Source organism: Rhipicephalus microplus, chromosome 8 (assembly GCF_043290135.1).
Source record: "Rhipicephalus microplus isolate Deutch F79 chromosome 8, USDA_Rmic, whole genome shotgun sequence".
Taxonomy (NCBI): domain Eukaryota; kingdom Metazoa; phylum Arthropoda; class Arachnida; order Ixodida; family Ixodidae; genus Rhipicephalus; species Rhipicephalus microplus.
In genome coordinates, this window is record NC_134707.1 from 25,977,851 (window position 1) to 25,990,093 (window position 12,243).

The window sequence follows — 12,243 nt, forward strand, 5'->3', positions numbered from 1 at the left end:
GTGTTCGGAAGAATGTCAAACGGCATTCGACCTGTTAAAGTGTGCTCTCACGTTCGAACCTGTACTTCGCCACTTCGATGAGGCCGCACCGACCATCCTACATACGGACGCGCTAGCGTCCGTGGTATGGGTGCCGTTCTGCTCAAATGTGACACCTCTTCACAAGAGAGAGTAGTTGCATATGCCAGTAGAGTACTAACCGCGATCGAGAATAACTATGTCATAACTGAGCAGGATTGCTTGGCGGTGATCTGGTCAGTGCAAAAGTTCCGTCCCTATCTCCACGGCCGTCATTTCACGACCGTTACGGACCACCACGCCATATGCTGGCTTTCCACGCTGAAGAACTTGTCTGTACGCTTGGGTGGATTCTACGTTTACAGGAATATGACTTAGATATCATTTATAAGTCCGGTAGAAAACACCAAGACGCCGACGCCCTTTCGTGCCACCCGCTACCACATAGCCAGCTCAGCATCGGTCAACCGCAGCGCCTGTGCTCGCCTCAATAGACCAGCTATTCTCGTACGACAAGCGCACACTTCGCTCCTGCCAGTTGTCTGATTAGTACCGTAGGTGTAGTATAGACCAGCTCTCAGAAGCTTCCCATCCATCTAACGCACGGCATCGTCGCCAACTTTTGTGATTTCTCAGGTGGTCAAAATTTCTAAAGCCCTCCACTACAGCGTCTCTCATAATTATATGGTGGTTTTGGGACGTTAAACCTCACATATCAATCATCAACTTTTGCGATTTAAGCTGGAAAAATGGAGTTCTGTACTGTCACATCTACCACCCTGATGGTCAACGCTGGGTTCTCGTGCTACCACGCTCTCTTCGACTTGACGTGCTTAAAGCCTTCCACGACGACATGACTGCCGGCAATCTTAGTTTTCAAAAAACTCACGACAGCATTCTAAGTTGCTTCTACTGGTCTGGTATTTCTACTAGCATCGCGTGCTACGTCTGTTCCTTTGTCCTGTGCCAGCGTTGTAAAATCCAGACATCTACACCGGCCGGGCCTTTGCAGCCAATTCCATGCCCCAGAACGCCATTTGAGGTTATAGATATCGACCTTTACGGCCCTCTTCCCGTCACATCTACTGGCAAACTATAGATAGTGACCGCCGTAGACCACCTGACACGCTGCACGGAGACGTCTGTGTCAACTGCCTCAGCTTCGGAAGTTGCCGACTTTGTTCTGCACGCCATCATTTTGCGCCACAGCGCCCCTTATATATCACTGAGTGACCTTCGAAGGGTGTTCCTGTCAAAAGTATTGCGCACCTCTGGAATAACACACAAGAAAGCTTCAAGCTGTCACCCTCAGACCAACGGTCTCACCGAGAGATTTCACCGTACTTTCACTGATATGGTAGCCGTCTACATCAGTTCAGACCACAAATACTGGGATACCCTTCTCCAATTTCTCACCGTTGCCTACAACACGGCCGTTCAACGCACCACCGGATATTCGCCGTTCTACCTCATTTATGGATGTTCCCCCACTTTCTTCCTCGACATTTCCTTTTTCAACACCGACGTCAACTGGTCTCCGTCTTCCAATGAGGAATACATATCAAGACTAACCCGGTGTCGCGATCGTGCTTGCATCAACACAGAAGCGCGACAGCAAGATCGAAAGGTCATTTATGACGCATCCCATCGCCTTGTATTCTTCCGACCTGGTGACGAGGAGCTCCTGTTTACACCTATTCGTACACCTGGTCAGTGTGACAAGTTTCAGCCACACTTCATTGGGCCTTACATAGTTATCGAGCTGACTTCGCCCGTTAATTATCGTGTGACCCCACTTGTCGTACCAACAGACCGCCATCACCGCACCTCAGAGATCGTGCACGTAAATCACATGAAGCCTTTCAGGCGACATTCTCTGTCGCATTGACTTGCCACAGCCAGGTTGGCCGCTTCCATGTGGGGAGAATTAGTGTGGGCATTCATTATGTGCTTCTTCTCATATATGCATTATCATAATTATCATCATCCGTCTGGGGGTCTGTCCTCATCTTCATTGGGTGTCACCACTATCATCATCGTGAGTGTGCGCGCTCTGTCTCAGACGGCCCGTTCGCTGATGAGTCCTTGGGCTGAATAAACGCTGTCTCAACCCAGACGTCATAATATAGTGGTTTGAATAATAAGTGGGTATATTAGCATTTGTCTGTATTGTTGTTTGTTGGTTTTATTACAAATGTGCATTATTACGTTCACCATGGCATTACAGTCTTCTCCCAACTGCCTGGCAACCCCCTGTTTGGCTTTTTTACTTAGTATAATCTATTTATAGCAGTTATTGCCTACAACAGTAGACATTTTGTGGCATATGAATATTGTTCATAGTAGGTACAACTGTAGTGTCAAACTGCTTGAGTTAGGTTAAAGTTGTTTTAGTAAAAATGTACATAGAATGAAGGCCATGTTAGTATTAAAAGCATGGACACAGGCCTGTACACTCCTTCGTGTTGTTTTAGGGGGAAAGTTTCTCATACTAATTTTACCTTGTCCTGCATAAGGCGTAACCAGCAGTATCAGACAAACAGACAGACAAACAAATAGGTAGACTAACAGACAGACGGACGGACGGACAGAAGGACGTACGGATAGACAGACGGACACACGAATGGACGTGAGCATGGACGAAAGCACGGGCGGACGGAGTGATGCACGGACGAACGCAAGGAGAGTCGAACAAACGGACACATAGATGGACAGACAGATAGACAGACAGACAGACACATGGACGCTTTGTCTCACTCATCATCATTCACTCTGTTGATGTGCTGTGATCTTTTTTTTCTGTGTGCCTATCCGAGAGTGGACGTTTCCGTAACGATATATACAACATGGAATGGGACTTCAAATGGTTATCATTTTCTGTCTTCTGCTTCCTTTTCAAACCTCTGTGCGGGCAAGCAGGGTAGCACAGTCTCCAGGAAGGCCGACTGAAAAAAGCCCGTCACCTAGTCGCATTCCAGTTCTGGGATCTGCTTACAGGTAAGGCAAGAAAATTTTCTGGTGTGCTGCTTGGCCGCCAATTTTAGAATAGCTGTGAGTGACAAAAAAATATTAGCATCAAACCTCAACATAACGAACCTGGATATATGGAAATGTCAGTTATGACAAACTAAATGAAAAATTGCCTTGCAATATAGTGTTAGAAATAAACCTTTAAAACGAATTTTTGGATCCTGTAAAGAATTCATTTCAGGATAATATGCCGCTTCATTACAATGAGGTTTAAGTGTATATGCTGTTTCACGGGAGAGGGGCGATATAGGGAATGAACCATTTATAACTACCTGTGCAAGCATACACCGTGGGCAACTGCGAAGGTGTAACAGTAAATGTGTTGAGTTAGGGCACTGCCAATAATTAAATTTTTCTGATTGCTTTACTTTGTCACTGCCTAATGTTTAAGCGGCTTTGTGCGGGCTGGTTGTATTGACTGTTTTTCTAGCTGTTCTGTTCTTTCATGGTGAGGTGGCGAAACTTCATCGTTTCTGTGTGTGTATTAGACGCAAAGCAGCTCTTTGACTAGCCTGTGTAACGCTGTCCCTCTTTCCGCACCACTCCCCTTACCGCAGGTATTGAGTGGTGCCAAGTAGGTCACACCCTCCTAGCAGTGCGCGGAGACATCTCTCTCCCTCGCCTGCCGCACGCTCGGCATGTGTCAGCTCTCTCTCGCTTCACCCTCTGTACATCTCACAGTGCTTGAGCCCACTCCTCACGTGGGCATCGTCTCACCTGTGCCACCTCTCTCCATCTGTCGTTGAGAAGCCGGGAGCTGGCGGGTGCGCGCCTCTCGAGAATCTCGCGACGTCGACAATGTGAACAGCGTGCCGCTGCTTGTCGCGCGATCACGCCGACGGGCGTGACGCAGTCGCAGCATGCTTCCCGTAAGTGTGCGCATACGTTTTCCGGCTATCGCTGGCGTTGTAAGGTTTAGTGAAGCCGATCGTGTTCACAAATTGCTTCGCCAAAGGAGCGAGCCAGGGAAGTTGTACGCAAGCGTCAGCAGTGGAAGACCAGCGACACCGACGAGATGCGAGTCAAGAACATCGATCGCGTTCTAGAATACAAACGGCGCGCGGGTAAAACCGACGAGATGCGAGCCAAGGAAGCCGAGCGCAAGCTATTCACTGCGTCCCGCCACCCTTGTCTTTGCGTTTCAAACAAGCGTTTGCTCGAGTAAACGCTACATCGAGCTTCGCTTCAAACAGTTCTTCCAGCACTCGCGTCGACCCCTGTTTCAACTGGGCCAACACTGTGCCCACCCCTGCTGCTTCGCATTCCATCAGGGTTCCCTTCCAGGAGATGGTCCATAGTTTTTTTTTGTTTACACACAAGTTGTGTCTTACAAATGTGTAATGTGTTCTTCTTTTCTCTTTAGGGTGTATAAGTAAATAAATAACTTCATGGACACTCATTTATGTATTGATATGTATATATTAGTATTTTGTATCCATTCACAGGAACAAGAGACAGTCCATGGAGCTCGTTGGCAAACCGGTTTCAAACTGAACCAGTAAACTTGTTCAATGAGTTGTCCGGTGACAGATTTTGCAGCCAATTTCATGGGGCTGCGTTACACTACGCTCAGACTGGGTAATTGCGACTGAAGTGGACGCAACGGCAAAGACTTTTCACCTGCACTTCTTCATGTGTCTTACCTTGATGTTTTATAAGACATGTCATTGACCTACTAGCTGCGGGAGCGTTGGCACGTGATTACGTCAACACAAGATGGATAGTTATTGGGCAAAGCTGTGTCATCGTTGTCACCTGTTGGCAAGACAGGAAGCTAGCAAGGTTGTGTTGCGGTCATAATTCACTTGTCCGCAGTTGGCCACATTCAGTATGTGACAGTTGTCATTACATGCAGTGTATCACGACCAGCATTCTCTCCTTATTGAGGAGACATGTTACCGTTCTTACTTGTTTGCAAGTGCCATGTTGGCTTGTTAAGCGTGACATTGTGACAAAAGGCGAACCACTTAGAACGCTGCAAGAGCGTTCTAAGTGGTGATGCAAGTCACATAGAGTTTCAAAGGTCAATTTTTTTTTCAGAGGAGTACCAAAAATTTTGACTTAACTACAATCGGTGCTCCATTTAAACATCGTGCTGGAGCAATGCTGACAGCTCTGTGAAGAAAACAAATTTGAAGGAAGAACCGCGCACAAATACTGTACTTTTATCGTGTGAATTCGCGGATGGGGGGGAATAGTGGGTTGTAGACACCACCGGTGGAATAGGCATCACTTCTTGTTGAAAAGTATTTGATTGAATTGTACATTTTATCTTGCTCTCGCAACCCTGTGATGAGATTACCAACAGTGCATTCATGATCTTAGCAACACTTTTAACTAATGACATTCACAGACTTGTTCATAGAATTTAATTTCTAAAGTACAGGCTTGTGCGAATAGTGAATTTCAGGGTCAAGGCGAATTCGAAGCGAATAGTGATTTTGGTCGAATAATTTCGAATCGAATTTGAATAGTATTTGTGACATATAAAAAAAAGGGAATATTTATCATAATCTAACTAACCTGCACGATACTTCTTTTCTCGATGCAAATGCCTTTTTTTTTTTTCGTTGAAAGGAAGTCGAAACAACCTTGATTAGTAGTTTCGGTAGGATCCGAGTGATAACCTGCAAGATACATAACGTTTTAACATTTATTATACCTAAATCATATAAACCATCATAACGAGCCTAATAAAACGAATAATTAATTTGATGGTAACATGTTCTATTAAAGGAGCCCTGCAACACTTTTTCAAGTATCCATGAAGCCAGTAAACATGCTTGCCGCCTCACAAATTTACCGCCACAAAGTTTCTAGAATCAGTCCAGTACGAGCCGAGTTCCAAAAATTTGTCGCATGCTGCAATTGCATTCTCCATTCTCGACCCGTCAAAAGAGCTGGTAGCTAAATAGGGAAGGATGGCACGGGAAAAGAAAAAAAAACATCATGAGCGCCTAGTGACCTTGAGCATTTTTTCACTCTCTTTTTTCCTCGAATACGAGGCCTTTCAGTGCGATCCTGCACGTATTTGTGGACAAGTGGCGGCCTCACGCGGCGGTCCGATAACGACGAGCGCGCCATGCTCAAATCAGCCAATGACTGTGACCAGAGCCGTATTTTCTTTCTTGGCTGTGACAAGTGATTTTTGAGCTTGTAGTGTCATTTGCCGAGGGAAGAGAGCGATTTTTAGCTTTGAAAATTCGTTGTGAACTTCAGGCCGCGTGCTGCGCTATAATACTTGCCTCGCGTGTTCTCGGTAGCCTCGACTACCAATCGGCAGCGTTTTCTGACCATGCTCAGGAAGTGTTGCAGGGCCCCTTTAAATCTGATGGGGGGCTTTGCGGCGAAGCAAATTTTTTTTTGAGTAGGTGCTTTCACGGTTTTGCACTATTACATTGCAGTGAAACCACCTTTACAGGCGGACTAATGTACATTTATTTGTTCATTTCAAATTATTCGAAAATATTCGGTAATTTAAGTTCAAATCGAAGCGAATTCGAATACTCACCTATTTGTTTGAATATTCGAAGCATTCGAATATTCGCACAAGCCTACTAAAGTATATTCATATGTGTGAGTGTGTGTTGTAGAACATTTCACAGAAGTTGGGAATGCTCACATGCATTGGAAATTTACTGAACTTGTGTCACGAGTGCAGCTTGATTAGAAATGTCGAGAATTTTTTGGCACAGTGAACCCATAGAAGGGTGACTTGAGGTCAGTGATAATTATCTGAAAATTATCACTGGAAAAGTGTTACATGTGGCTGCCTTGCCATTTGTTGACACCTAGTGAATACGCACTTCTAAGATAACGAGCAATGCTGAACATTACATCATGCAAAAGCAGTGCTGGAAGCATGTGGAGTTTCACGAGACCTGTTTCGTTGTATTAACTCTGACATCAAACTGCAACTGAACCTGAATTTAATGATTGAAATAGGATGTACTTCAATATGTCAATAACTCAAAGTGTGCGATATCCCTGTGTGAATCTGTTCAAGAACACCTCAACCTTTCTATTGGTCTCCTTAAGTCACAAAAAACACGAATTCACTGTGGTTATCAAAAGCCATGTTACAGCCATAATATATAGCTGATGTTTCGTTTTTACCTTCAGAACATTTATAGCAGTCTGGGAGATGCTTTGAACTCTTGAAGCAGCATGACACTCTTCTTTTTTCTCAGTAACATACATCTATATGTATGTTTCACTGCACTGCATTTAGTTATTTCTCCTGGCAAGAGTGTCGGCAGGATTTAGTCTTGGGGGCGAAAACCCATGTTACATTGTGGCCAGGGGATAGCAGAGCACTGGTGCGGCTTTGTTGGGTTGCAAATGCTGGTTTGGCTTGAAAAGCCAAGTGCCCTTTTTATGCACACCCCAACCGTTGCAGACACCCATGTCTCCCCATGACATTTATCACCGCATCGTACGATGGTACTACGGTAAACTTTGCTTGAACAGTTTATCGTTATTGAGTGCAAATTTCTTTTTGTGGGAGGTGTGCATATTTTGAAAGATATGTTGTCTGTTTTTAGTCCACGAAATTGCACAATCCTTCAAATTGTGTGTAATACATGGCAGCATCTGTTAAAAAAGCATTGTTTTATTGGGAATATTATTGATGATTATGTAAAAGTTGATTGCAGGACGGCCCGGCTGTGGTATTTCTATATACATGCACTACAGTGCTACAGAGAATGCAAAAAAATTTTCTTTATATGGAATGTTTTGATATATTTGGGCTCAAGTGTAAAGGAAAGTCTGGTTGCTAGTACACATAAAATGTCTCACTTTCGTCAGGTCCCACATTTCGAAGTTTTTATGTTAGTTACTTCTGTAACAGAACTGCACAGAAACAACTTTCTTTGCATATTAGTGATAATAACTCTGTCATATTTGCATCGTTCTGTGAAAGCCCGGTCACGTTTACTGTAGACAGCAGTTTTTGTGAGGACTGTGTGTATATGTGTTGCGTTTCGAAGAATTTTTGGATGCATTCGTTGCTTAGCAGCTAATACACTTACTAGGGATATTGTGGGAAATTCCATAAATGTGCTCTTAGCATTCTTAATTCATCGATGTTGTTTTCTGATTTGTCCCTTCTTAAACTTTATTTTGTTACCTTTTAAATCATCACTCACAACTGCAATTTTGCAGTTACGGTCAGTTTTAAACATTTCACTTAACTTTAGCTAGCAGTGATTTGTGCAGTTTCTCGAGTGTACCATTAGGACTTTTTCATTGATGATACATGGTATTGTTTGCAGGCTTGTTTCGTTTAAAGATTTTTTCCATTTCAGGGCATCACTTGACAACTGCAGTTTTGAAATTTTAATCGGTTTGAATAATTTCGCTTCATTTTAGGCGTGCTCTGCGACACTTCGATTCAAGCATGATAACATACGACGCATGAAAAAGCCTGTTGCAGGGATCTCACTTCTGTGCCGAACGAGATTTGCTGAGCCAACCTGGTAAAATTGATGGATTTTGCGCCAAACTGCCCATCTCAGGGTTCTGCAACCTGTCTCCCGTGGGCCGCGTGTGGCTCGATGGGCAGTTTTATGCGGATCCTGGCATGACATCAGAAATGATAAAATCGCTATACACTGTAATTGCGGCAGTATTTAACTAACTATAATTAATGTTTTAATTAGCAGAGCCAGCTGTCGAGTCTAATGCGAGAATTTTTTACCTTCCTACGAGCAGACCTATAACACCTATATACTAGGTGTTAAGACGACAACGACTGCGTCTTGACTGCTACGCTCTGCGCCGCAGCGTGGCCAGCATGTGACGAGAAAGGAGGAGCGTTTCCATGCGAAGAGGAGCAGATCGGAGTTTGAGAGATAACCAACACTTCACGGCAGCTTTTTTTTTCTCTCTCTCTCTTCACACGGGGCGTTGGAAGGAGAAGGTTTTCTAAGTGTCAGGGACGGGAAAGGGGGAGGCGTGGCACCGGCGCGTCGCAGATCGGCGTTTGAGAGACAGGCAACACTCCGGGAAAGTGCTGCGCCTTTCTTCCTCTTCCAACCCCTACCATCACCACTCCGCGACAGCTTTTTTCTTTTTTTTCCCTCTCTCTCCGCCGCATTTTAAACAAATTTGAGAGGCGTTCATCTAAGCGCACAGTAGAGTCTCAGTGAAACGAAACTGCGACAGATACAAATTCGTGAAATTCCCCAGCCAAATTCATGTGTCCATTGAGCCAAAAATCGAATGTTCCGAACACTTTTCCTAATCGCGGCATGTGATATGAACTTTGGTACTGAAATCGTCAAACAAAGGCCGATCAAGAGCAGCGTGCTCAAAGCTTCGGAAGTACGTGTGTGACCAGGACACGCACTGTCTTGCGTGTGGTTGTCGTTCCCACAACTGCTTTGGATGAAACCACGGTCGTTCGACACGATCATGTATGGCGACGACGTTACTGACAGAACTCCTGAAGTGTGTGTGCGGCCAACGTTCGACCAGTAAGAGCATCGCTGCTCTCCGCAAACTCGAGGAGAAAACCGCGGCAGTTGCGACCATAGATAGCATAAAATGACTTAGTTTTGAAGGCACGTGTATTGAAGCCAAAACTACTGTTTGCCGCAAACCACTGCGCACGAAACCGCGGTCGTGGTGATGCAATAGCGATCTACGAGCTCCGAGAGCACGTGGCTAACGCAGCGGTATAAAAAGTGTTAAAGACGTAAAAAAGTCTAGAAGCGTTTTGCCGTTCGTTTCCAAAGAATATAGTAGCGAGCAAATCCAAAGCTTTGACCCGCGCTTTCGTGGCAGCCACCTGCGCCGTCCCGTCTGTTGATGTGTGTCTCAGGAAGACATATGCTTGTTGTTGTCACGAAAGTATATTTTGCTCCTTATTTTGATGACCCGAAATTTTGGCTGGGAGCATTCGCACTTCCCCTTTTAGACTCTCACCTTAGTGGAAAACCCTACTTTCGTGTGTTGGGCCTCTCCAAGATATTATGAGACCGCAGCGCCAATGTTAGCACTTGCGCTTGGGACCCCCTCCCCCTCCCCCCATTGTTTTTCGTGATATCTTTGTTTATTATTTTATTTGTGCCAAAAATTGTGGATAATAATTCAGCGTGCCAATTTGACTTATGGCCGCAAAACTTGCCTATGCTTATCGCTATGGGCAAATCCATCTCAGCTACAAATTTTAAAAAGTCAGTAGGTCCTTCACTACAACGTCTCTCCACTAAAAGCCCTCCACTACAACGTTTCTGATAATCTTATCATGGTTTGGGAATCTAGACCCCACAGATTATCATCAAAGTTTGTACAGTATTCTAAAGTGGCACACATTGTCACGAAACAATATCTGCAACATTGTGGCAATGTTATATGCAACATTGGGCAACGTTCCGTTTTACAATTGGTGCTACAGTGTTAGCAAGTTTCGGTACTACATACATAGCAGCTGCAATGTTGTTGCAATGTCTACTAAGTATCGCGTTACACACCACCTTGAAACTTTTAGCTATGTGCTACCTGTGAAAGAGTGGCCTAACATATGCGACACCATTATAGACGCTGTGTATGCAGTACTAAAATTCGCTGTTTCCACTTTCGAAGAAAGTTTGTGTGTAACGCTGAGGGAAAAAATTTTGCCAGTTCTCTTAATACTGAGTGCCCTAGGTGTCACTGTTGTATACAATGCTTTATAATTGAAACATAGAACTTCACCTAGGAATTGTAGATTGCAAACTCAAGCTACAAACGTACAAGAATAAATACTTATTGGCCGTTCCAAGTATTACTTCGACAATTCGAAGCATGCTACTACGAGTGTGTGTTGTATCGGGCAGTGGACTGAACAGTGAATAGGACGCTCGTATTAACAAGCTCGAGCGTACTGTGTCAATTTAGCATTTAACACACCATACTTGTGTACACGCATTACTCCACTGTGGCGAATGATGGTGCTCTACCTCTTAGTTTTTGAATGGGGAAGAAGTTCTGTTTCAACACTCGCACATTTAGGCACACACTTACACCTCCACATAGTGAACCCGAACGTAACGAAATATCGGTTATAACGGAGTACATGAAAAACAGTCTTGCAATAGATATAGTGTTGGGAATGTACCTTTATAATGAATTGTCGGTTATAACGAACCGATTTTTCGTGCAAGATGCAACTTCGTTATACCGAGCTTTGAGTGTGTGTGCTTGTCTTTTTATATTTTACAGAAGCATATAGCAGGGTATTGAAGTGAAGCTGGGGCTAAAGGAAAAGTTTCATACACTCTGCATTTACAAAATATAGCTTGCTCATCAGCATTGTGCATTTGCGATTTGTGCATGCGGGTTGCGTGTGCGAAAATACGGTACGTCAAGATGCATTATCTCGAGGCAGCATTTTATGCACGGTGCCAAGTTGGAGTGTTTCTGCAGTCACGTGACGATTCTCAGGAACTGATTTTTTGGGTGGGTGTGTTAGTGTCTGTGCAAAATGTGGTAGCAGTGCAATAGAATGTTGGTGCTCGAATGTAGAAATACTCAGGAAGTGCCTTATTTTGTAAACGAATACAACCACTGTCGGTGCTAGCCTTGAATTATTTCAGGCATTCCTTTTTCTTGTTAGAAATGTCCACTTTTTGTAGACATGGAGAGTATTTTAGGTCTCTGTACACATTCCTGACATTGAATAAACCATTTTTCCTGCCTTTTACCTCATTTTACATTGTACTGTCTTTGTACCAGCTGTATTTGTTGATGACGAAGTTATTGTTACTTGCTTAAATAAGACCAAACGGTAACTCAATACATTCAGTTACAACTTAAGAAAAAGGTCTCCCTTCAATATTTTACTTATAATTCATGACGTCAAGCACTTCTGTATTTTTCATATCGCTTTCCCATAAGAACAAGTTTGCCATTAGTTATAGATCAGAGACTTGGAACATCCTGGTTAATTTCGCTAAATGTACGTGACGTTTGGTGTTTTCAAGTCTTGCGTGGTGTGTGCTAAATATCTGCCATTTTCACTTTTTTTTTTGTTTCACTATACTGGATACATAGAAATGTGAAAAGTGCCAACCTAATGTTAGTAGCATGAAACCGCTCGGACGTTTCAATGAATTTCTTAGATTGGAAATTTTCTCAGCAGAAGAGAAAAATAGTCTTGGTTCTGATATCGAACCAGTGGAATCAGGACCTTGTTTGGGTTGTCGCTCT

The 12,243-nt window shown here is 43.9% G+C and overlaps 1 protein-coding gene across 2 annotated transcripts in view; it reads left to right on the plus strand.

Annotated features, from left to right (window-relative positions):
* Positions 1-11,742, plus strand: part of LOC119164298 (serine/threonine-protein phosphatase 4 regulatory subunit 4) — a 41,672-nt gene extending 29,930 nt beyond the window's left edge. For both annotated transcript variants that reach the window (XM_037416458.2, XM_075871346.1), the window contains 2 exons: positions 2,938-3,015; positions 4,494-11,742. In XM_037416458.2, the coding sequence (XP_037272355.2) occupies positions 2,938-3,015; positions 4,494-4,542 (127 nt within the window). In that variant the 3' untranslated portion in view covers positions 4,543-11,742. The remainder of the gene's footprint in view (positions 1-2,937; positions 3,016-4,493) is intronic.
* The last annotated feature ends 501 nt before the right edge of the window (positions 11,743-12,243 follow it).